Below are 25,647 nucleotides of genomic sequence, written 5' to 3'. Positions count from 1 at the left end.
TCTAATCTTGTCTTCCCTGTGTAATCAGATGCATTTAGAACTGGAGTGCTTGTTCAGAGAGAGAGAGAGACCAGGCGTGTGTTCCCGTGGCACTGTCGATGTTTTAGTAATGACAACACAAGCACGGCGGCGGTGGACCTTTGAACACGTCTCTCATCTTTATTGAATGCGCCGTTTCTTATTGGAATGAGTTTATTCTTTCTGTCTTGAATCGGAATTACGTGCAGTATATTTTTTTTTTATTAATATTCTTTAGTTATATATTTAGCTCGATTTCTCTTTTGTTTCTCTCCTTCATCTACTCTCTCTTATTCTTCTTTTTTTCTTTCTGCTTTTCCTTCTCCTTCCTCTCCTTTTTCTCGTCTTTTCTTTATCGTATTAACATTATTTTTCATTTCTTTATTTTTTTGTTTATTTATCTCGATTTCTCTTTGTTTCTCTTTTTCTTCCTCGCTTTTACTACTTCTTTTTCTTAACATCTGATTTTCCTTCTCATTCCCCTCTTTTATTTCTTATTCTTTTTCTTTCTCTTTTTCCTTCTCCTTCCTCTTTTTCTCCTCCTACTTGTTCTTCTTCTTGGTTTTGTTCTTGGTTATCTTGTTCTTTCCTCTGCTTGTTCTTCATCTTCCTTATTCTCATCTCCTCCTTCATCTTCATTATCTTCGTAACTTCACAACACAGATTAAAAAAATGGAGAGAGAAAAAAAATCAAACCGCAAAGATCTTCTCTACCTCTTCCCCACAACCTCTTTCCCCTCCTCTCCTCCTCCTCCTCCTCCTCCATGAATAAAGATGAGAGAGTGTTGACTACTTGCCTCACTGGATCCAGCTGGCCGCTCTTCATTATTCATTAGGGTCATTACTTATGCTCGGTTGATCTCTTACATTACACTCCATTACGGGCCTTGGGGCAGGGCGGCGGCGGCGGCAAGGGGTGAGGTTTCGGGTATTGAGTCTGGGCAGGAAAGCAAGGACGGAGAAAGAGAAAGAGAGAGAGAGTTAGATAGACGTAGATTAAGGAAAAGAAAAAAGTGTTGATCACCTTGCAATTATCCTCTTAGGGGAGGTTTTGGTAATTGAGTCTTGAGTTAGGAAAGACAAAAGAGAAAAGACGCACAGATAGAGATCGATAGAGGAAGATAGATTAAGAGAGAGAGAGAAAAAGAAAGGAAATGCTCCCTAACTATCTACTATCTTTCAAGGTGAGGTTTTTGTTTTTAAGCCTTGAGGAGGAAAACATAGACGAAGAAACAGACCCTCGGAGAGATAGATGAAGACAGAAGGAGAGGGAAAGAGAGACTCCCTATCTCTTAACTAACTGTCTTTCAAGGTTAGGTTTTGGTTATCTTACCTAGAGCAGAAAAACAAACACAGAGAGAGAGAGAGAGAGAGAGAGAGAGAGAGAGAGAGAGAGAGAGAGAGAGAGAGAGAGAGAGAGAGAGAGAATGTTACCCTCCTTTTTATCTATCTTCTTTGGTTTTGAGTTTAGCGCAAGAAAGCAAATACGCAGAGAAAAGAAAAGAATGAGAAATAAATAAATAAAAAAAGATAGATAGATAGAGAGAGAGAGAAAAATAGAAATGCCCCGTTCCCTTCCAACATCTTCCTTTTTCTTAAGTGTCCGGAACGCTCTTAGGCCTATGCTGATCGCCGCCAGACCGGACCGTTGGGGCGGCGGCGGCGGCCTCAGTATATCACGCGCCATTGTATCGCGGAGACATTGGCCGGAGTGTTTTCCTTCGCCTACCCCCCTCTTAACCCCCCTCCCCCCGCCCTCTTAACCCCCCCCTCTGTACCCCCTTCCCCTCTTCCCTAATCCTTCCCTAGCTACTCCCTTCCTTCCCCCTCTTAACCCCCCCCCCCCGTTCCTCCTTCCCCCTTCTTTACCCTTTCCCTCCCCCACTTTACTCCCATCCCCTTCTCTCTTCATTACCCCCTTCCCCTTCCTTCCTCCTTCTTCCCTCGCCACTTCCTTAACCTCGCTGGCTACTCTCCCTCCCTCCCTCTCCCCTCCCTCTTTTCCCCTTTTCTCCACTCCACAGCCCTTCCCTCTCTCTCTCTCTCTCCTTCCCCTCCCACTTCCTCCATCCCTCTCGCCCCTCCTCCTACTCTCTCCCCTCTCCTTCCCTTGCCACTCCCTCCCTCTCGCTGCTACTCTTTCCCTCCCTCCCTCCCTTCCTCCTCCTAAACCCTTTTTGGCTCCCTTCTCCCGCAGCCAAGCAGGATTAGGCGTCATTAAATCTGAAAATCCCCTTCTCTCTTTCTCTCTCTGGCTGCCTGACCCTTTTTCTCTTTTTTTTCCCTTTTTTTATGTGCTCTACCCCCTTACTCCCTTCCCCCTGTCTCTCTCTGTTTGACTCTTTCTCTATCTCTATCTACCTCTATCTGTCTGTCTATTTTTCTTTATGTTTCTCTTCTACATTTTTTTTTGCATTCTATAACTCCTACTTGTCTTCCATCTTCTTCTTTTCCATCACTTCCTCCTCCTCCTCTCTCACTTTCACCTCCCCTTTCTTTCTCCTCCTCCTCCTCCTCCTCCTCCTCCTGATGCCTCTAAGGACACTGCTGTAAAGGACTCGATTCAAAGGATTGTCATTATGCATCCTTGATCCTCCGTGGGACTCGCTCATAGGCTGGGAGTGTATATTTCTGGCCCTTCTTTTATTGCCTCTGTGTTTGTGTGGGGGGGAGGGAGGAAGATGGGAAGGGGGGGAGGGGGGGGATGGAGTGTGTGTGTGTGTGTGTGTGTGTGTGTGTGTGTGTGTGTGTGTGTGTGTGTGTGTGTGTGTGTGTGTGTGTGTGTGTACAGGCTTGTTCTTGTTCTTGTCCTTGTTCTTGTTATTGTTTTTGTTCTTCTTCATCTTCTTATTCTTCCTTCATCTTGTTCTTTTCTTCTTTTCTTCTCCTCTTTCTCCTCTTCCTCCTCCTGCTCCCCACACCGTCTTATCATCTATTCCTTCTTTTTCTTCCTTCGTTATTATCTTTTCCTCCTTTTCCTTCCCTTGTTATTTTTTTTTTATTCTCCATTTCTTCCTCCTCCAACTTATCCACCTCATCATCCCTTTCTCCTCTTCCTCTCTTTGTTATATTCTTTTCTTCTCCATCTCCTTTTCCCTCTTTCCTCCTCAGGTTTCTCCTCCTTCGTCTTACCATCTCTTCCTCCTTTTCCTTCCCCGCCGTATTCCTTCCCCCAACATGCAAATCAGCCTGCCCTTATCACTACCGCAGGAGATGCCCTTTAGGAACTCACACGTTTATTGGTTATCTCCTTTCCCTTTTGCATTCCACCTTCACTGCCTCGTCTTTCCCCTCCCCCTCCTCTTCCTCATCTTCCTCCTTCCGTGATAGTCAAGATTACCCCACTAAAGGAAATACAAAAGACAATGAAATACTGCTCCTCCTCTGTTATTTTCCTCCTCTCTTCCTCTTCCTCCTCCTCCTCTTTGTTTTCATCTTCCTAGCCCTTTCCTGTTCCTCAACCCTCCCGACAAGACTTCTCAAGATGCTCCCAACTCGCCTGATGATGGAGCTTACGGGAGGCTGTGAAATGATGTGTGTGAGTCTTCCCTTCCTCTTCTTCTTCCTGTTCCTTCTTCTCCTTTTCCTCATCTTCGTCTTCTACCTCATTCTCCTCCTCCTCCTCCTCCTCCTCCTCCTCCTCTTGTTCCTTCTCCTTTTTCTTCATCTTCATCTTCTACCTCATTCTCCTCCTCCTCCTCCTCCTCCTCCTCTTGTTCCTTCTCTTTTTTCTTCATCTTCATCTTCTACCTCATTCTCCTCCTCCTCCTCCTCCTCCTCCTGTTCCTACTCCTCTTCCTCTTCTCCCTTCTCCTGTTCCTACTCCTCTTCCTCTTCTTCCTCCTGTTTCTTCTGTTCCCTCTTCTTCCTTACGTTGATTTCCTCTTGCCCTTTTAGTCTGTCTCTCTGTCTCTCTCTCCTATGTCTGTTTTATGATTCTTTGTGACATTTTTTCATCTTTTCCTTTATTGTCTGATTCAGTATGATGTCTCTGTCTGTCTGTCTGTTTCTCTTTCTTTCTGTTTTCCTCTCTTTCTCATCCTCATTCTCTTTCTCTATCTGTCTGCCCACCTATCTATCTATCTATCTATTTCTATCTCCTCTTTCTATTATATTTCTTTTGTTGCTTTTGCATGTAAATATTGACGCGCGCAGATCATCTTTCACCTACACAGAACCTCCCTAACTTTCCATAACTATCACGTATTGCATTTGTCTTCGCTTTTTTTATCATCTAACTCAAACACTGACCTTTTTTTCCTTCCTTTAATCCCGTTGAATGAAGAAACGTACCCGATATTTTTTTTTTCGTGGGGTGTTGGGTGACAGGATGTATTTTTTACCTGAGCACCCCGGGGGGCATCACCTGCATCCCCGGAGACTTACCTGGCGGCCCCCCGTGGTCACCCCTTCTCCCCCGTGAAGCCCAAGTGGGGAGGAGGAGGGTGGCGGATGGGGCGGGTAGAAGGTAGTGGGTAGGAGAGAAAGAGAGGGGGGAAGGGATGGGGGAGGATAGTAAGAAGAGAGGGGGCAGGTAGGAAAAGGAGAGAGATGGAGGGGAAGGGGTATGAAAGATAGGAGGGAGAGAGGGGCAGGTAGTGGGTAGTGGGTTGGAGAGAGAGAGGGTGGAAGGGATGGGGGGAGGATAGGAAAAAGAGAGGAGGCAGGTTGGACGAGGAGAGAGAGATGGAGGGGAAGGGGTATGAAGGATAAGGAGAGAGAGAGATGGGATGGTAGTAGATAGGAAAAGAGAGAGAGAGAGAGAGACTGAGGCTGAGCGCTTGTCTGACTTTTTGGGCGGTATCATCAGACGCATTCGCCTCTCATCAACAACTTTCTAAACCCAAAAGGGATTAATCGGGTTCTCACAAGTGTGTTTGATTCACTTTCAAGATACAGAAGCTTTGCCAATCTTCCAACAGGGTCATAAAGCTACCGAGTGAAATGTCCACAACTCCTACGAAAGCCTTGTCGAATGTATACATGTGCCTGGGCGCCGAAGTGTTTAAAAGACTATAGTGACTCCGTATTCATAAACATTGCATCGCCCAAACACAAGTATCTGACAAGGCTTTCATAGGAGTTTCCATTTCCAGAGGTAGTTTCGTGACCCTTCTAGTAGTTTAACCCTTCCTCTGTACCGTGAACCTAAAAACAACACTCATTAGAACCCGAATGATCACCTTTTCGGCCTCTGGAAATAGTTGATGAGAGGGATGGAAGCGTCTGACAGTGCCGACCTATGACCCTTTGCCTCTCCCCCGCCTGGCCCTCCCGTGTGTCCTCCCCGCGGCTGCAATCTCTGGCGGGCAGGATCTTGTTTCGCCGCCGTCCCCTTCCGCACCCTTCCGCCTCCTTACATGGCTCTGCGTGCGCGGGGCCGGAACGCGAAGAGGAACCCGGAAGTGTCTGGCTGCGGGTCCGGTTACGTGATTTATTTGCCCTGTCTCTCTGTTTTGATATTGGTGCGTCAGAGAGGGTGGGAGGAAGAGAGGAAGGGAAAGGGTGATGGTTTGGGTGTGGGTGAGGGTGAGGGAGAGGGAGAGATAGATAGTTAGATAGATAGAGAGATAGAGAGAGAGTAAATTAATTGAGCTATAAGTAAGAAGAAAAAAAAACGATGGGTATATAGAGAGAGACTGAGAGAACTGCGCATGTGTGGTGGGTGTCTCTCCTCTACTCTATCTACTTATCTATCTTATTTATCTTCATGGGTAACGTCTGCTTGGCTCAATGAAAACGTATATGATAACTTTGAGCTGTATGGCTTAAGCAGACGATGGACAGGGGAGCAGCACGGATTAGTAAGAGATAAAAAGGGTCTGACAGCATTATAGGGCCGGAGTGAAAAAGGGTGAGAGATACAGTGCGGGAAAGTGTCGCTAGAATCCTGTACTGTGTTGGTATTGACGTGTTAGACGGGTCATGATAGGAGGCTTAGTTTGAGATGGATATGTTGGTGGGAGGATATCGTCTGATGTGAATGCTATGTCAGTACACTTTTGAATATATTGCACGTTGTTAATCTTTTTCTGATGGCTTGCCTTCTCCTTTCTCTCCTCTAGTTTTATTTATTTATTTCATTTTTATAATTCTTTTTCTTTTTGTTCTTTAGGTTCTATTCTTGTTGTTGTCGTTGCTATTGTTATTCTTCCCCTTCTCCTTTTTCTTCTTTTCTTCTTCTCTATCTTCTCCATATCCTTTTACTCCTCCTCTTCTGCCTCCTCCACCACCACCACTACCACCACTACCATCACCACCTCCTCCTCCTCCTCCTCCACCACCCTGAAATTAAACAGCCGACAAAAAACGTGTCGGGCCTACCTTCCTCCTACCTACCTACCCCCTTACCTACCTCCCCCCCTACCCACCCACCTCCCTTCCTTACTCCCGAGGGCCCCGCCGCTGGGTACCGTTACGCCGCGCCGTATATTATGGCACATCGAGAAAAAAAGGGAAGAAAGCACTTACAGGTCTTTATAGTGTCAGAAAACGGCCGGCTGTAAAGGGAAGGGGAAAATGGGTTAGAGAATGCAGGCAGGAGACATACCAAAAAGACAGTGTAAAGAAAATGGATAATGGGTTAGAGAATGTAGGCGGGATAAGTACAAGGTTAAAAAATATTTAGTGCAAAGAAAGGAGGTTATGTATATATGCACTGACAGGTGTTTATAATGCCAGAAAAGGAGTGGCTGTATTGAGATGGGGAAAATGGGTTAGAGAATGTAGGCGGGATAAGTACAAGATTCAAAATTGTATAGTGCAAAGAAAGGAGGTCATGTATATATGCACTGACAGGTGTTTATAGTGTCAGAAAAGGAGTCGCTGTATTGAAATGGGGGAGAATGAGTTGATGAATAGGCAGGATACTTACCAAAACAACATAGGGTGAAGAAAGATGGGTGGAAAAATAAGTTTCTGAGTGGAGGCAAAATACATACCAAAATTACATAGAGGGTAAAGAAAGAGGTCTCATATATTTGTTAAGCAGTGGTATATTTGTTGAGTAGCGGGCTTTTTTCTACACTCTTTTTGCTGCCCTTGAGCCGTCTCCTTTATTGTAAAAAAAAAGTATCATACAACTTTTATCGCAGTCAGCTTATGTATGTTACGTTGCTATGTGTATGCTGCTGAGACCAACACATGTGCATGCCCCCCCCCCAAAAAAAAACGTTAAGTAAGCTGGTGGTCTTTCCTCTCAGTGGAGTTTCTTAATGTTACATAGATGCGTGTATGCTGATGAGACCAACACGTGTCCATACCCCTCCCCCCCCCCCCAAAAAAAAAAAAACGTTGAGTAAGCTGGTGGTCTTTCCTCTCAGTCAGTTTCTTAATGTTACATAGATGCGTGTATGCTGATGAGAAGAACAAAAATATGCATGCCGAAGAAAATGTTTTGTTAGGAGGTTATATCAATAGTGTCACCATCAACAACTTCAATATGTTCTGAACTCACTTAGCCCGTCTCTTTTTGTCTCTTCTGTCCGTTTTTATGATTCTTTGTGACATTTTTATCGTTTCCTTCTTTGTTCTCAACCCGCCCACCACCACAACAACAAAAACTTATGCAAGCCTACTGACTTAGAAGACTGTTGACAAAACCATAGGTAAAAATATATGAATGCAGGTTACAAACAGGTGTTATTCAGTGTGTGGTTCTCAGGTAACTCGACGAAGACAATGAATGGAGGAAAGATGTTCCCTTCTCCGGCCACCCCCGACCAAGGAGGAGGAGTGGAGGAGACAAGAGGGGAGGGGAGAGAAAGGGAGGATAGGGGAGGGGAGGAAATCTTCTACGAGGAAATGGAGTGGGAGAGGCGAGGGTGACAGTGGGAGGGGTAAGGAGAGGAATGGGTGGCAAGGGGCGGTTTGGGGGGAGGAGAAGGAGGAGGAGGAGAAAGGGGAGGAAGGGAGGAAGGGTGTACCGGGGTGTAGCGGCCCCTCCTACCCCCCACGGTGACAGAGGTGTCATTCCAGCGCCGAGGAAAGAATTATTGTATCACCCAAATCTCCTCCTCCTCCTCCTCCTCCTCTTCCTCCGCCTCCTCCTCCAACGTTCTCATTCTTTTTCCTCCTTTTTTTTCGTTTGAACTTTTCTTTATTTAATCTTTGAAAATATGAAACGCGATGATTTTGCTGTTTCTCGTCTTTAGCTTCGTATATTTTTGTTTATTGTTTGTAGTGCTTGGAAAGATTGTTATATAGTTATTATGTTGAGTTATATTGAGAGAGCGTACTAGTCATTATATCTATGTAGCAACCAGTCCCCTTCATTACATTTCCTCCTTCACCTTCACCCACTGTCCTCCACCGCCTCCTCGTGTCCTCCTCCACTGCCCTCACATATCACCCGCGGAGGAGGAGGAGGAGGAAGAAGGGGAGGGAAGGGGAGTGGGGGGCGGGGTGAGACAATCGGGCGAGGGGCGAGGCTCATCACCAGGATAAAAGGAAAAGAACTGCAGGTCCTTCCCGTCTGTCGCGACCCAAGAGTGATGGCGGCCGCAGCGAGGAGGAGGAGGAGGAGGAGGAGGAGGAGGAGGAGGAGGAGGAGGAAAAAGGGGCAGGTAGGAACGGGTTAGGTAGAGAAGGGTTATGGGCGAGGCGTGGGGAGGGAGGGAGAGAAGGAGGGAGTAGGGAGGAGACTGTAGGGGTCTGGAGGAAGGAATGGAGGGATAGGCTGTGGTTTTGGTGGCCCTATTGAGCCCTTACTTGTTATCTCTCCTCTCTCCTCTCCCTTGTTCTCTTTCCTCGGCCATTCCTCGTTCCGTAACTGGCGCTGAATTTTTCTTGAACCCTTTTTTTCTTGTTTTCGTTTAGTTTTCTTTTTTTTTCAGTTTTATGATTCTGTTTTTTTTCCTTCTTGTTTTCGCTCATTCATTGTCTGGTTTCTCGTTTTCTGTTAATCTTTTTTTTCGTAGTTATTTTTATATTTTTAGTCCACATTTGTTTCCGGATTTTCTGCATTTCTTTTTTTTCTTATTTCAGTTTATTCCTCATTTTCGTTTTGTATTTTTTTTTTGTAACGATGTGATTCCATGTTTCGTTTATATATATTTTTTTTCATGGGCTCATTCAAACATTTTTTTTTCTTTTCAATATTTTCCCGTCAGCTTTTCGTTTTCTTTATTGTCCAAAGTCTTACTCCTTTGCTATGCTTTCTCGTTAGTTATTCTTCTTCTTCATTACTCAACTTCTTGCTCTTTTCTATATTTTCTCGTTAGTTTGTTTTCTTCATTTATAAATTTCTTGCTCATTATATGTTTACTCATTTTCTACATTATTCAACCTCTTCCTCTCTTCTATTTTCTGTATTTTTTTCCACTTTCCTCGTTATTCAATTTCTTGCAGCACACGCTTTCTATACAACCACTGATTCTGGCATCGCTGAGTGTCGCTCGTGCATTCGCTGATTGAGGTTCCCAGCGGCCTCACAAGCTGCATCAGAGTTACTCAGAAGAACATGTTTTTAAGACCTGTAACATAAGTCCTTAGCGCTTCTCTGGAGGATCAAGGAAAATATCTCATTCCCCTCGTGTCCTAGGTTCGAATATACCTTCTTACCGTCACTTTATGTAGCATTGTTTCAGTTTACCGACGGCGCCACGGTAGGATATATAGAAGCGTCCAGATGCCTTAAGAATGACTATGTGTTTATCTAATCCTATCGTCTGCGTGTAATGGATATGAGTGTTTTTTGCTGGCTCTCATACCTGCTTGTAATTTCATCTTTTAATTGGATTTTCATGGATTAATGCTCTTTTCACACACACACACACACACACACACACACACACACACACACACACACACACACACACACACACACACACACACACACACACACACACACCAGCCCTCTCTGTAACCCACGATTTTTATTTCCTTCTCCTTCCCCCTCTTACTCTCCTCCTCCTCCTCCTCCTCCTCTTCTCCTCCTCCTCCTACTCCTCCCCCTCCTCCTCTTCCTCCTTCTCTGGACACGGAGCGGCGAGCAAGCAGACAGACAGACAGGCCTAACCAAGTAACCCCCGCCCTCCACGGTAGCCCCCAGATCGGTGATAACCCGGCTCGCATTCTTCCATTATTGATTTCCATGTGATTCCACGCGCTCTGTCTCTCTGTTCTGGGCGGCGGTGAAAGTCGATGGAAAGAAAAGGAGAATGGGACGGTAGGCATTGTTGTTATAGTTTTATTTTTCGCTGCTGTCTGTTAGTATTGTTTTGTTTGCTTTTTTGGCTAATATTTTACGTGTTTGTTTTTTTTTGTTATCCCGTGCCTTGAAGAGGAGTGGTGATGTTTTCGTTGTTGTCTGTCTGTCTGTTTGTCTATATATCTGTGCTTGTTGAGGAGAGATCATTCAGTTGTTTGCCTTTCATTCTAGGGCCTGTGTGGTCTGGTTATCTATGTAATTCTGTGTAATTCACTTTTAACTGTTTACTTATAACATTTAATCAGTTTGAAATATTAACTTACGTATATTCTCATGGGAGTTTGGTGTCACTATCAGTTTTTTTTTTAATATATCTTGTTAACAGACAGACAAACAGACAGATAGGCAAACAGACAACGAAGAAATCAGTATTGACTTCTACGGTACCTACTTACACACACACACACACACACACACACACACACACACACACACACACACACACCGACACCACGAGGAATGTTTCTGAAAAAGAGCCGCAAAGAAGAATCTGGTTCAGTAATTCAGTATCTCGACGCTTTTTACGGCGCGGCTTAGAGTAAAATGATACGCCGCGCCTTTTCTATGTTTTTTTTTTTTTTTTATCTTAGTCCCTGCTCCGATTCACTGTTTTGGATGATCCCGTTTTCTTTGGGGTTCATTTGTTGTTGTTGTTACCTGTTTGATATTTGTTGGTTCTTTGTTTTGTTATTTTATTATTATGTTTCTTATGTTATTTTGTTTTCGTGCATTTTTCTGTTTATATCATTTTCTGTTGTGTGTTGATTTTTACTCCTTTTACTATCTTTTTTTGTCCTCTCTTTTCTTGCATTTTCTTTTTCATATTATTTATTGCTTTCTATTTTCTTTCATCACTTTTCTTACGTTATTCTGTTCTCCTATTCCTTTTCTTCTCTTCTTATCTCCTGTTCGCTGTGTTTAACTGGTATGTATATTGTGTTGGTTGTTATTTCTACTTTTTTTTTTCTTATTATTCCTGTTCACTGTATTTTATCTGTTATGTTTTGGAGGCTATTTTTGGCTCATTCCTTTTTCTTTTTTTTTGTTCCGGTTTTTTTTTTCTCTCTTGTGTTGATTGGTGGGTTTTTTTCTTCATCAGCTTTCACGCTTCGTCGCCATGTTTTATTTCTACTCCTTACTTTGTTCTGCATCACGTTACACTCACTTGTTTTCGTACTTTTCCTAAATTTGTCCCTCTGTGTGATAATTTCGGTGTTTTCTTGACGTGTATCTTCTTTTTATGAGTTTTTATGTGTTTTCTTGCCTGCTGACCCATGGCCGACTAAGCGTACAAGTGTGTAGCTGTAAATGTATAAGTGTGTGTGTGTGTGTGTGTAAGTGAGGCTGTGTTGTGAAGGGAGTGGATTGTTTGTTCAGTGTTGTGACATTTGGCTGCCCCATCATCTCGATTCCTGGCACTTTTTGGATCACTTTTTATTGGAGCATTGAAATTTCTCTTATTTACTACAATTGACGCCTATCACTTCTTGGATCATTTCTTATAACAGCATTGAAATTTCTCTTATATGTTACACTTGACGCCTGGCACTACTTGGATCATTTCTTGTAGCAGCATTGAAATTTCTACTTCCTCGGTAGTACTAAATGCTATACTTGATACGTTAGTTGTTGCAATGGTGAATAGATTGTCACATGCAAACCCACACACGCACACCGCCACCACCACCGCCACAATCACCACCACCACCACCACCACCACCATCACAAAGACCAATATCAACAGCAGCATCAACACAAGACAGTCCACTTGGCGAGACGAGGTTGGGAAGGTTAGGAAAGGGCAGGGAAGGGTACAGCTCAGGACGGGGCAGGCTGGACAACGCAACACCTTCACCTCCACTAGTGTGTGTTACCTGTCCCCTGAGGCCCCCAGTGTAGTGTGTCGGGGTGGGGCGGAGGGGTCTGGGCGAGGGAGGGAGGGAGAAGACAAGGAAAAAGTGGTGAAAAACGCAGAAAATGGAAAAATGATGTTACTGTATACAGGAAATGACAAAGAACAAACTATCAAATGACCGCGTAAACAGGGAAGAGAAAGAACAAATTTGGTAAGCGCTTAAGAGAACTCGGAAACACTGAAGAGACAGAAGAAAATGCGTGTTCGAGTATATATAAGGTGAAGAAAGTGCGTGAAGAATTTGGCAGAAAAAGGAAATCCGAGTAGAATCAACACAAAAAAAAAAATAGGAGAAAGAGAATCAGTGAACATTAGCGACAGTAAAAGCAACGGGAAATAATTAAGGTGAGAAATGTAAATTAACAAAAAAAATCATTCTTGTTCCCCAGATTTTAACGAAATTATGAAAAAAATAATATATATCAGTGACACGAAAATAAAAACCCTTGATAATAAAAAGGCAAAAGGAAAATAGACGATGATGAAAAAATAATATATATCAATGACAGACGAAAAAACTCCTTGATAATAAAAAAGAAAAGAAAAATTGACGGTTCTGTGAATTTGTGAGACACCTAACGACGATTATGATAATACAAACAGAAATATGAAGAAGAACAAGAACAAGAAGAACAAGACCAAGAAGAAGAATAGGGATTATTAAAAAAAAAAGAATCCATGTCGTAAGTATTAACTTCGCCAGCGGTGGCTACCCTCTCGTGAAAATTATCTGAAGAATAATATAAATAAATAACAGGACGAAGTAAAATCCATAATAAAATAGAAAAAAAACGTTGAAAAAACACCACAATAAGTAGATGGATTCCTGGATTTGCCCGACACTTAATAAACACCTCACGCGGTTAACGAGCAGAGAAAAGAGGACAGACAGAAGGAGAGAGAGGGTAAGTAGCAGCATTTTTTTTTATTTCTCTTAATCTTTTTCCTTCTCTCTCTCTCTCTCTCTCTCTCTCTCTCTCTCTCTCTCTCTCTCTCTGTTTCTGTTTACTTCTATCTATCTCTTTTTACTTCAATCTCTCTTTCCCTCTTTTTCTTCCCCTATGTCCTTTTTCTTTGCCATATCTGTCTTTATATTCGTTTTTTTCTTCTTTCTTTATCTTTTCTCTTTTTATGTATCACACGGATAACGAGGTGAGAGAGGAACGGACAGACAGAGGGAGTGAGGGAAGGAGAGAAAGGAAGAGAGAGAGGATTAAAGGCAGGGAGAGAGGGTGAGGGAAGAGGTAGAAAGGGAGAGAGAGAGAGAGAGGGTGGGAGGTAAAGGGAGAGGGTGAGAGGCGGCGGCAGGTGAGCGATTGACAGGTGGTGATGGAGGAGCGTGGAGCTGTGAGGCCTCTCCATCAGATAGCCGCGGAGGCCGTCACACGCTCTTTGTTTCCAGCTTTCGAGTCTAATGGCGCGTGTGTAAGGCTCTCTCAATGGACGGGTCGCGTTCCCCCTACAAATTCCTTTCTCGCTTCCTTTTTTACTCTTCTGCTTTCTCCTTTTTTTTCCCCTTTTATTTTATTTTTTTTTGCTTTCGCCTTTCCTCCTTACTTTTCTTTCATTCATTTTTCTTTCCTCTCTATCCATCTTTTTTTTCTTTCTCTATCTTTGTTGTTTTCTCTCCTTTTATTTTCTTTCTTCCTCTCCTTCCTTCCTTCCTAGTCTTTTTCGTCCCTTCTTTCTTTCTTACTCTTTCCCTTTCCTTTTTATGTTATTTCTGTCTTTCTTTTTTCTTTATTTCTCTATTTCTTTTTCTTTCCTTTATTTTTTTTCTTCCTTTCTTTCGTTCTCTCTTTTATCTTCTCTCTCTCCCCTTATCTCTCTTTTTATCTATCTGTATCTCTATCTCTCTCTTTCCCCGTCCCGTGTTTTTCTAGGGACTATCGTGTTTCCAGCTCAACCATTCTCGCATTAGTTGACACACACGCCCTTGGGATGTTCCTCCTTTCCCCGGAGTTTCCTTATCATGGGTATTTATCAAGATCCACAGACTCAATATTTACCCGACGTGCTTGCTTGCCTACGCCGCACGTTTTTCCCATTACCTGCACTGAATAAATAACAAGGTAATAGAAGGGGGGAATATATATACGTACAATAAACGGCCTTAAATATGAACCAAGGCCTTCTTCTTCTCTCCCTCCACATACCGAAAGGTCCTCATGATTAAAATTTCTCCTCGTTATTTTGTTTCACCTTTTTATCGCATACCTGAGGAAATGGAGGGAAAGATAACTATTTGGTCTGAAAAGTAAGTCAAGGGCGTCCACACACTTAAAAGTTTAATGAAAATAAGTGACGATATAGTGAACGCGCGAAGTCAAGGCCGGGTCTCAATCAATATGCTGTTAACGATGCCTCAAGTGATCATTCCTGGCACGACGACCATGACTTATTTCGATTTCCCTAATATTTTTATGGGAAGAAAAACAATAATCTAAAGACTGATCCACGAAAAAGACTAAGGACAAGAAAATTTAAGACCAAAGACTAAAGAAAAACTAATCTAAAATCTAAAGACAAATTTAATCTTAATACTGAGACTTACTTCTTTATCTGTTCTCAAGCCTTTCACGTCCACCTCTGCCAGGAAAGCGGTGTATTCAAGACTAACAACCGAGTGAAAGTCAAGCATGGTATAGAAAGCATCCATCCAGTACCTATCAATCCCGGAACCTTACACTATTAATTATACGAGAAAAGACGAGTTATATATAAGATTTAGAGTCATGCCCGGTGCTCATCACATGTCAAAGATGATAAAAAGGAATCTGTTCATATCTTATCAATCCCAGACCCTTATATTATTAGTTATGCGGAAAAAACGGGTTATATATGAGGATTAAAGTCATTAACGGCGCTTATCTAAGGTCCACAACAAATCATGCACTCCCTAACGCATTTCTCACACCTCGCTCGTCCGCCCGTGTGACTGTCTGGGTGGTGAGCCAACTCCGGCACTAGTGAAGGGCGTCGTGTGGGAGGCGCTGTGTCTGGGTGACGGACTGCCCCGCCGGGAATGGATGGCCGTCCGCAGGAATGAATAGCCAAGGGAAAAGACCGAATAATGACTGCATGACTGGCCGGGTGAATGACTGATTGACTGACCGGGTGGGTACGGCGGAGCAAAAGAGGGAAGGACCACCTCTCACGCCGGCCAAGTTCTTTGATTCCCGCCGACACCCGCACCGCCTCATCTCCATAATGGCGTCGGTTACGAGCCTTGGGTAAACTATAGGAGGGGCGGGGCGGGGCGGGGCGGCGAGCTCACGGCAGCATTGTGGGACGGATGGGCTCTGGCGATGACGTCCGGCGATACAATGAACGGAGGCAAATGTTTTCTCTTGTAATTCAATTAGGACTCTTACGGCGCCGCGAGAGGAGACGTATAGCCCCAGTCGGCCTGCGAGGTGCTTCGGCCGCCCTCACGACCCCCCGGGAATTTAGATAAGCTGTGAAGGAGAACCGCGTTGTGTTTCGCTAATCCATTCTCGTGATGGCCGAAGATTCTGAGCTCAAGAAGGAAACTCAAGACACGGGGCTGGAGGACGAGGAGGCTTGTGTGTTAGGCAAGACGGGGTAGGAGGAGGAGGAGGAGGAGGAGGCACAACATCTAGGCACCACAGCGGAGGAGGAACACAAGGAATAGAAAAAGACTGGAAGTGGAGAAATGCAATTAGAGATACACCAAATTGGAAAGAGGAAGAGAAAGGGGAAAGAAGGAGAGAGAGAAAAAAGAGGAGAAAGGAGAAGAGTCAGGCACCGAAGAGAGAGAGAGAACAGAAATGGAGGAAAGAAGAAAAGCACATCCTTTCTCCCACACACTCAACAGACTCGAGGCTTTTCTTACCCAACATCACCTCAACGTCTCCTCCGAACGTATCTCCACCGCCCCTGTTATTATCGTCCCTCCTCCTCCTCCTCCTCATCCCCCTCCTACTCCTCCTCCTTCTCCAGCGTGTCCCCAAGTCGCCTCAGCCACCTCCCCTTTCCCACGCCTCCCCGGTAACTCCTCCTCCCATAACTATGCCAGGAATTAAAAGCGATGGAAATTGCATTGGTCCTTCAAGCAAGCGCGTAAGTGGCTTGTTTTCTTTTTATTATTCTTATCACAAGTTTAATTCCGAACGGCCAAACGTTTCTTCTTTTTTCTTCTTTCCTTAATTGTCTGTCCGCCTGCCTGCGTGCGTGTCTGTGTTTGTGTGTTCTTGTGTGTGTGTGTGTGTGTGTGTGTGTGTGTGTGTGTGTGTGTGTGTGTGTGTGTGTGTGTGTGTGTTCGTTTGTTTGTTTGTAGGTGCGTGTGCTTTCTCTGTCTTTCTTTTGTTAGGACATCTGTTTGTTTGTCTGTCTTTCTGCCTGACTGGTTATCACATTGTCTTTTCGTTCTTTAATGTGTGTGTGCGTATGTGTGTGTGTGTGTGTGTGTGTGTGTGTGTGTGTGTGTGTGTGTGTGTGTGTGTGTGTGTGTGTGTGTGTGTGTGTGTGTGTCTGTCTGTCTGTCTGTCTATCACTTACAAACAGACACATAACTCTCCGGGTTCGGCACGCCACCATCCCTCACCGTGCAGCCACAAGAGTTGGTGGGGTCATCTTGGACAGTCTTGTTGGTTGTCGGGGCTGGTACTTGTTTTCATGGACCAGCAGTAGTGACAGCATTACCGTGGGTCGCCTCTGAATGTATGTGGCTGGCGTACAATGGTAGTGAAAGGAAAACCGAGTGTCGTATGATAGCACGGGTTGAAATACATATCTGCGCAGTATGATTTTTAAGTGAATAATGGATACTTCGACTTAGGTTTCAGTGCGCATAAAATATCATGGGTAACATAGGCCAAACAAGGAATAAAAGATCTGACCTATAAAATTAAGTAAAATGTTTGCGCCTGCACATTTTGAACCGAGCAATATTTCTTTTAAGATATTATAACATTACTAATGGCAAAAACGGTATATTAAACTCTGTGTTGACAAAGAGAAGTTATATAATAGTTCCAAAGAAATGCAAAGTAAGTGAGTGAACAAATAAGTAAACAAGATATATTAGTCAACAGCTAGAAGCACAAAGCCTCGGCACAGTCTGTTGTGTAATGTTTGGTTATTGGTTCTCTTTCTCCCTTCCCTTCCCTTCCCTTCCCTTCCTTCCCTTCCCTTCCTCTTTCCTTTCCTTTCCTTTCCTTTCCTTCCCTTCCCTTCCCTTCCTTTCCTTCCCTTCCCTTCCTTTCCCTTCCCTTCCCTTCCCTTCCCTTCCCTTCCATTCCATTTCTTTCCCATCCCTTTCTTCCCTTCCCTTTCCTTCCCACACTCCACTCATCACCCAATACCACCACCACTCCTGCTCCCTTCAACTCCACCGCGCTCTTCCAATACATCTCTTTTTCCCTCTCAATCCATTCTATTCTTCTCCCTCTTACTCTTCCATCGCCTCCTTTGGTTATTGGCTTTCTCTCTCTCACTTCCCTTCCCTTTCCTTTCCACACTCCACTCAACACCACCAGCGCCTCCTCCCTTCACCTCCAACACATCTTATTTCTCCCACTCAGCTCCTCCTATCCTTCTCTCTTACTCCTTCATCACCTCTTTTCAGCCCCATCATTGCCCTCCATCACCTCTCCTCACCCCTACACCCCTAGCTGTCACACATCGCGTCCCCAAAAAGATTATCCCATCCCCAGATGAATATGGGTCAGTCGGCGGACCAATGGCGACTCTCATTACCATAAAGGCGCTCCCTGATTGGCTGAGTGTGTCTGGAAGGCTGCCTCTCATATATTAGTAATTTGTCGAGGAGAATTTGCATAGAAACGTGGGAGGTTGGAGTTGGCGCGCCATATATGTTGGGACTGGTATTACGCGCCGCTTCTTCCCTCCCTCCCAGCCTCCCTTCGTCACTCCCCTGCCTCCTGCCTCCCTCCCTCCCTCTCTCCCGTCGCCACACACACACACCCTCACTCCCAACAGTCCTCCTTCTTCGTCACAAAGCCCTGCAGCGCACCTTCACCCTTTCTTCTTTTCTTCCTCTACTTCATCACTCTCCTTGTCGGCTTTCAGTTTTGTAAATGGATGAGTAAATGGATGAGTTTGTGTATGGGGGAGAGGTGTGGAAGATAAGTGTGTGTGTGTGTGTGTGTGTGTGTGTTGTGTGTCTGTGGAGTGTACTTTCTCTCCCATATACTTACACGTATACAAGCTTTGAAGAATAACATAAAAACAAAAGTAGATGTGTATATAAGTGAGATAACACAGACACACACGAAAAAAAAACACTCTAACACAAACCTGAACAAGTAAACAAAACAAACGAAAGTATTTAAACAAGCAGGCACACAGAATGACAAACAAAACACCAACTAGATTACCTTGAAACTCTCACTAGCTAGCTCGATTTCTTAGCACCGACCAATCAACCAAACACCAGCTCCCCCCCCCCCCCCTCCTCTCCCTCCCCGTCGCCGCAATAGTATGCCAGCGCCTCCATGCCCTTAGACCTTACGAGGCTGAGTATTCCCCACAGCCCCTCATGAACGCGGGTCACGCAGAGGCTCTTCACGTCAAGGACACGCGCTGGAGAAGGCCCGAGGGAGGATAAGCCGGTAGGAGGCGACAGGCGGCGACGGGGAAGGGTTAGGAAGTCTGAAAGTGACGACCGAGGATAACAGGAGGGAGTGTTAGAGAGAGTGAGACAGTATGATAGAAGAGTGCAGTCAAGGTCTTTCTATTCGTCATTTCTCTCCCATATTTCGTTCCTGATTCCTTTTCATCTGTGTTTGAAAGTGGTGAGGTAACAAGGTATAGGGAGTGTTGAGGAGCGTTAAAGTATAGGAAAAGAACATTCAAGGTCCTTCTCTACGTTATTTCTCTCCCATTTTTCTCTCTTGATTCCTTTTCATCTGTGTTTGAAAGTGATTATATATTACAAATGCCTAACATGATGGCCAAAGACAACAGGGTATAGGGAATGGTGAGGAGCGTTGGAGTATAGGAAAAGAACATTCAAGGTCCTTCTCTACGTTATTTCTCCCCCATATTTTTCTTCGTCCTTCATTCCTTTCCATCTTTGTCTGAATGTAATGGCCAAAGACAACGATCGCATTAGGAGTTTTCCACTGATTTCTCTTTTTGGCCTCTCCTCTCTATTCAGGAGCAGTAAGTAACGGGCTTTTTTTTTTCATTATTGTTTTTTTTTTATGCCCTTGAACTCTCTCCTCTGCTGTAAAAAAAAATTGAAGCGACATATAGGAAAGAAAAGCTATCAAGGTTCATCTCTTTCTCTTCATTATTTGTCTTCCATAGTTATCTTTTTAATTGATTTTCTTTTCATATGTGTCTGAAAGTTATGGCCGAACGAATCAAAGCATAAGGAGTTTTACAATGAAGAGGTATTATAGGGAAGAACAGCTAACAAATTCCGTCTCCCCATCGTTTCTCTCCCATATTTCTACTCACCCTTAATTCCTTTCCATCTCAGCCTGTAAGTATCGGTCTAAACCAACGGAATATATAATGGGTTTGATGTGGTAGTATAGAGGAGAACAGCTGTCAAGGTTGGTCTCTTCAATACTTCTCTCCCATATATCTCCCCGTCTTTGATTCCTTTCCACCTCAGCCTGTAAGTATCGGCCTAAACCAACGGAATATATAATGGGTTTGAAGTGGAATTATAAGGAAGAACAGCTGTCAAGGTTCTCCTCTTCATTACTCCTCTCACATATCTCTCCCCATCCTTGATCCTGCCCACCTGTCTCTAATCATCACCTACAGGTACACACACACACACGCACACATACACCCCTATACACTTTCATCAACCCATCACTACCCGTCCTCGTCCTTCATCTTCATTCCTCTTCCCCCTCTTCCTCCTCCCCCTCCTCCTCCTCCTCCTCCTCCGCCGCCGCCTCTTCCTTTCTCCTTACGTCACTTCCCTCCATACCTCCCCCTCTTCCTTGACCCTCTAACCCTTCACCCGCCTCAGCCCCGGTCCCTCGCCTCGCCTGTAATTAAAATCTAACACAAACCTGATTATGAATGAGAGATTACCTGGAGGGACCTCACCTGCGTATTTTTACCTCCCCCTCTCCCCTCCCCCACCCCCTGATGTATGGTGAACTTAAATTAGGTTACGTTAGGTTAAGTTAAGGTAGTATTTCTCCCCCTTCCTCCCTCCCTCGATCTGTGGGGAGCTTTAAATAGGTTAAGTTAGGTTAGGTTAGGGTAGGTGAGGTGAGTGGAGCTGAGGTTTGGTGATTAAGTGAAGTTAGAGTAGGTTAGGTGAGGTGAGGTTACAGCAGGTTAGGTTAGGTAAGGTGAGGTGAGGTTAGAGTAGGTTAGGTTAGGTTAGCTTAGGTGAGGTGAGATTAGGTGACGTGAGGTTAGGTTAGGTGAGTTCGGTAGTCTGGTGTCCTCATCCCCGTTATTGTTATTGTTGTTGTGTTCTTGTTGTTGTTGTTTACTCCGGCCTTTATGGACAAAGGTTTTAATGGCTTGTCGACCTGGAGGTGTTAATAAAGGGGACGGGACAGATAACTTAGTGGGTCAGCTGTCATCGCTTTGATCATAATTAGAAGAAAAAATAAAAGCTATCGTCTGTGGTGTATTATTCTGTGTGTGTGTGTGTGTGTGTGTGTGTGTGTGTGTGTGTGTGTGTGTGTGTGTGTGTGTGTGTGTGTGTGTGTGTGTGTGTGTGTGTGTGTTTACGCCTAGATTACACTTGATTGAGGGGAAGTCAGGCTCACGTCGAGGGAATGAAGTCATTTGTAGAGGAGAGAAGAGAAGGGAAGGGGAGAGAAAGGGAGGGGGGACGGCAAGGTGTGGGGTGGGAAGGGGCGGGGCGGGGCGGGGCGCTCTTCCCAAACATGCTCTCAACTCTACGGTATTAAATTTATGTGGACGATAACTCATCTCTAAGGCCTGTAATTGACACATAATGCCTCCCCTTCCTGCGGCCTTCTCTTTACAGGTCAAGACTCTTTCCCACCTAATCTGCCATACACTGCCGCCTCCTCTTCCTCCTCCTCTTCCTCCTCTTCCTCCTACACGCCTCACGCCACCCCTTTCCCCTCCTCCTCCACCGTCTCCGTCTCCTTCCCGCTTCTATTCCTTCATCTATCTTTCTCTCTCACTCTTTCCCACCTAATCTGCCATACACTGCCTCCTCCTCTTCCTCCTACACGCCTCACGCCACCTCCTCATCCCCCTCCTCCTTCTCCTCCGTCTCTGTCTCCTTCCCGCTTCTCTTCCTTCATCCATCTTTCTCCCTCTCTCTCTCTCTCCCGTTCTCTTCGTCCTCCATTCTTCCACCTATAACCTTTTCATCTGTGTTGTCTCCTCTTTCTCACCTTCACTCCTCAGTCCGCCCCGCTCCTCTCCGCCCACTTTCCCTTCCTCATTCTCATACCTCCTCGCGTTTACAAGTACAGGAATGTCCCTCACTTTTTTTCTCTCTCTGTTCAGTGTTTTTCTTTCTCCTCCCACGCCCAGTATTTTCCTTGGAGGTCTGTCTGTTTATCTGTCTATATATCTACCGATCTGTTTGTCATTTTGTGTGTCTATCCTTTAACATTATCCCCATTTTTTCTTCCGGTCAGTGTTAGGTTTAAGAAATAAGCTTCATATAATTTCCTCTTCATGCTCTTTCTCTTAGTTTTCATCTTCCAACATTCCCTTTTTCACTCTTTCTTTCGTTTTTCTTGTATATGTTTAACTTTTTACCTTTTCACATTTCCTTTTTCTATATTTCTTTCGTTTCTCATGCACAGGAGTTAGTTTCCATCTCTTCACACTCCTACTCTCTCTGTTTCCTTCCTTATTTACATGCCATTGTGTGCGCAGTCGAAGAGGAATGGAGAAGTGTTCCCTTAATCAAGTTTCCTCAATCAGAAAATGGGAAAGACCTGGAATGGTGCTTCAAACAACTGATACGAGAAAGACTCAGTCCGTGTCCTTAAATGGGAAAGTGAGAGGGACGAGTGGGCGAGTAGGAAAGTGGGACAGAGTGAAAGAGAAGGAAAATATAGACGAGTGGGCGAGTGGGGGAGAGTGTGAGTGACTGGGAGGGGGAGGGAGATACGAGTGGGCGGTTGGGAAAGGTGAATAGAGGGAGTGGAGGACGATTTTAGGTGGAGAAAATAAGTGGAGATCGGCGGGAGAAGAAGGAGGAGGAACTAGTAGAGGAAAATGGGAAGAAGAGGATAAAGGAGGAGGAGGGGAAGGAGAAGGAGAGGTTGAGTATATTTAGGCGTGAGTTGAAACGGAGAAGCCCTTTTTTTTCCTCCTTTTCTCTCCCTCTACATTTACCTCCCCATTCTTTTATACCTCCCTTTTCTTCCCTTTTCCTCCCCTCACCCCTTTCTCACATTTCTCTTCCTCCTTTTTTCTCATAATTCTACTTCCCATTCTTGTATATACCTCCCCTTTCTCCCCCTTTTCTCCCCTTCTTCCCTCTTTTTCCTCCCCTCACCCCTTTCTCACATTTCTCTTCCTCTTTTTTTTTCTCTCCTCATAATTCTACTTCCCATTCTTGTATATACCTCCCCTTTCTCCCCCTTTTCTCCCCTTCTTCCTCTTTTTCCTCCCCTCACCCCTTTCTCACATTTCTTCCTCCTCTTTCTCCCTTTTCTTCCCTCCTTTCGTCCCCTCACCCTTTCTCATTTTTTCTTCCTCATTTTTCTCCTTCTCCTACTTCCCATTCTCGTACCTTCCCTTTCTCCCCTCATTTCCTCCCCTCACCCCTTTCTCACCGTCACCCCCTCCCCTCTCCCACCCCCTCTACGCTACATTTATCATACTAATGTGCGAGTCAGACGAAGTAATTAATAATGATGATGTTCACAGACGTCGACTAAGCCACGCATGATCATCAGTAACTTTGGGCTGAGGGGGAAGGGGCAGGGCGGGCAAGGGGGGCGGGTGGGGGCTGTGTGCTGAGAGTCTTGTAGGAGTGAGGGGGAAGGGGAAGGTGGAAGGGGGTATAGGCAGAGGGGGTGTGAAGATATGGGTAAGTGTGTTTAGGGTTAAGTTTGCTTGGTTATAGAAGGCAAAGAGTGTTAGAGACGTTGTTGATATAGCTGGATTTCGTATGTGTTTTCTGACCTAAGACGAATGTAAATACTTGAAGCCCCCGAACTGTAAACAAGAGTGAGAGTACTGGGAGCATTTGTAGTAGTGTTGGTAGTAGTAGTAGTGGTTGTAGTAGTAAATGCCGTTATTATTATTGTTGATCCTCTGTGACATGTTGAATACAAAGAAAAAGAAAGAGACATACATACACAAAAAAGGTTGAATTTAATACCATTTTTTAACTAGCCTTCCTCCCCCTCAACATCTTCTTCGCCCACTTCCTCCTCCTCTTCCTCTTTGCCCTCTTCCTCCTCCCCTTTTCCCTTCTCCTCCTTCATCTCATTCCCTATTTCCTCATTCTCATTCTTCGCTCCTTCCTTCTATGTCCTTCCTTTCTCTCTTTTTCCTTTCTCTCTCCTCCCTTTCCACATCCTTGCCTCTCTAACACTACCCTCCCCTTCTCCTCCTCCTCCACCTTCATCATCTCCCCTCTTCCTTTTCCTCCTCATCTCCCCTCTTCCTCCTCCTTATGTGACCTTCCCTTCGCCCCTTCTGGCACACACATTTCCTTCATCCCGTGGCCCTCACTCTGGCAGCTCCTCACCCCTTTACCCTCCCTGCCCTCACATTTATCTCCGTCCTTCACTTCCTCGACGCAAACGCCTATCTTCTTCCTCCCCCTCACACCTCCATCCCTCATTTTCACTTGCCTCATTCTCCCTCCCTTCCTCTCTCCTTCCTTTGATCACTTTCTTACATTCCTTTCTTTCTTCCTATTTTTCTCTTATTTTCCGCTACCGCTCTGTCCGTCATCCTCTTCCTCTCCCTCATACCTCCATTCCTCATTTGATCTGCCCTATTCTCCCTCCCTTCTTCTCTTCTTCCCTCCATTATGTTCTTATACTCTTCCTTCTTCTCTCAACCTTACTTACTCGAATTCTCCAACTTTTCCTTTCCTCTCTATCTCTCTTCCTCTATCTGTCTTTCTCTTTCTTTCCCTCACACCTCCATTCCTCATTTGATCTGCCCCATTCTCCCTCCTCTTTCTCTTTCCTTCTCTCCGTCGCGTTTTGAAATTCTCCCTCTTTCTCTCGACCGTCACTTACTCGAACTGTCCAACTCTCTTCCCCCCTCTTTCTCTCTCTTCGTCTATCACTCACTTCCTTTTATAATCCATCTCTCTCTCGTTCTCTCACGCATTCCTCAACATCGCCCAGACAGACTAATAGGCATAGTCAAGATCTAAACCTTGTGAACCCGTTTCCTTCCTTCTTTCCCTTCTTCCCCTTGCCCTCTATTGATAAGTATATGCATTTCATTACTTGAGAAAACACTTAAGCCGTAGAGATATGTTCGAGAAAAGTATATAGTTGTAGCTTGAATGTCTCCCTTTTTGGAACATTTCACTTAATCTGCAATACGAGATACAGAAGTTCATTTATTTAGACATTTAGACCCTTTTGCCGTTCTTGAGGAAGTGAGACAAATGATTAATGAGCTTTATTCTTTTGCAGGAAGATGCCAGCAGCCCCTACGCCGGCCCCACCCAGCCCATCACCAAAGTAAGCGTGCCTGTTTGTGTTGTGTATATATGTGTGTGTGTGTGTGTTTTAGAAATATGAAGCAGTAGTAGTAGAAGTAGTAATGGTAGTAGTAGTGTAACAGTAGTAGTGGTGTTGGATGTATAGAGTGTATAATTAGTGACACGATAATGATAACTTGAATAGGACAAAATAAAACATGCAGTATCGATTCCCTGGATGTCTCATAGATGCGACACGTGGGTCCTGCGTGTCTTGCCAAGAAGTTTTCCAAATCTAAATGAACACGAAAAGTTTGCGAGGAAGTTTACGGACGTTGTGCTTTTCTGTTTTCGTCAATGAATGTTTTTTTTTTTTTCGATATCCCTGTTGTCTAAAATGTGTCTCTATCCATACCTGCCGATACAAGGACACCTCTCCTCCCGAAACTGACCCCTCTTTCGGCCACCTCTTTTGATTCTTTTTTTTTTTTAGGAGCAGCGAGTAGCGGGCTTTTTTTTTTATTATTGTTTTCTTTTTTGTGCCCTTGAGCTGTCTCCTTTGTTGTAAAAAAAAAAAAAAGCTCGTTAAAATAAATTATATCATTCATGGAAGCTGTATCAGAAGACTAGGCGAGGAGTCAGGTATATCTCACAAGAACGCGAACTATAATATAAAACAACACAAAAAAATTTAGCGCAATGTTGCTAATCTAAGAAGCAAATGAAGTGACTATGATTAGCTTGACCTCATTCCTCAACATTGGGAAGGAGGAGGCATTGTTTGTTTGTTTGTATGTGTGGGGGGGTAGTGAGAGAGACAGAAAGACAGACAAACAAAAGCATGCATGTAGAAAAAACACCCACTCAAACGTACACACACACACACACACACACACACACACACACACACACACATGCAGT

The 25,647-nt window shown here is 44.5% G+C and overlaps 1 protein-coding gene across 4 annotated transcripts in view; it reads left to right on the top strand.

Annotated features, from left to right (window-relative positions):
• Positions 1-25,647, top strand: part of LOC127009505 (knirps-related protein-like) — an 86,904-nt gene that overhangs the window by 22,626 nt on the left and 38,631 nt on the right. For all 4 annotated transcript variants that reach the window (XM_050882615.1, XM_050882614.1, XM_050882616.1 and 1 more), the window contains exon 2: positions 24,719-24,766. In XM_050882615.1, the coding sequence (XP_050738572.1) occupies positions 24,719-24,766 (48 nt within the window). The remainder of the gene's footprint in view (positions 1-24,718; positions 24,767-25,647) is intronic.

Source organism: Eriocheir sinensis, chromosome 41, assembly GCF_024679095.1.
Source record: "Eriocheir sinensis breed Jianghai 21 chromosome 41, ASM2467909v1, whole genome shotgun sequence".
Taxonomy (NCBI): Eukaryota; Metazoa; Arthropoda; class Malacostraca; order Decapoda; family Varunidae; genus Eriocheir; species Eriocheir sinensis.
The sequence above is the reverse complement of the archived record's forward strand: the minus strand, read 5'-3'. Positions and strand labels throughout refer to the sequence as shown.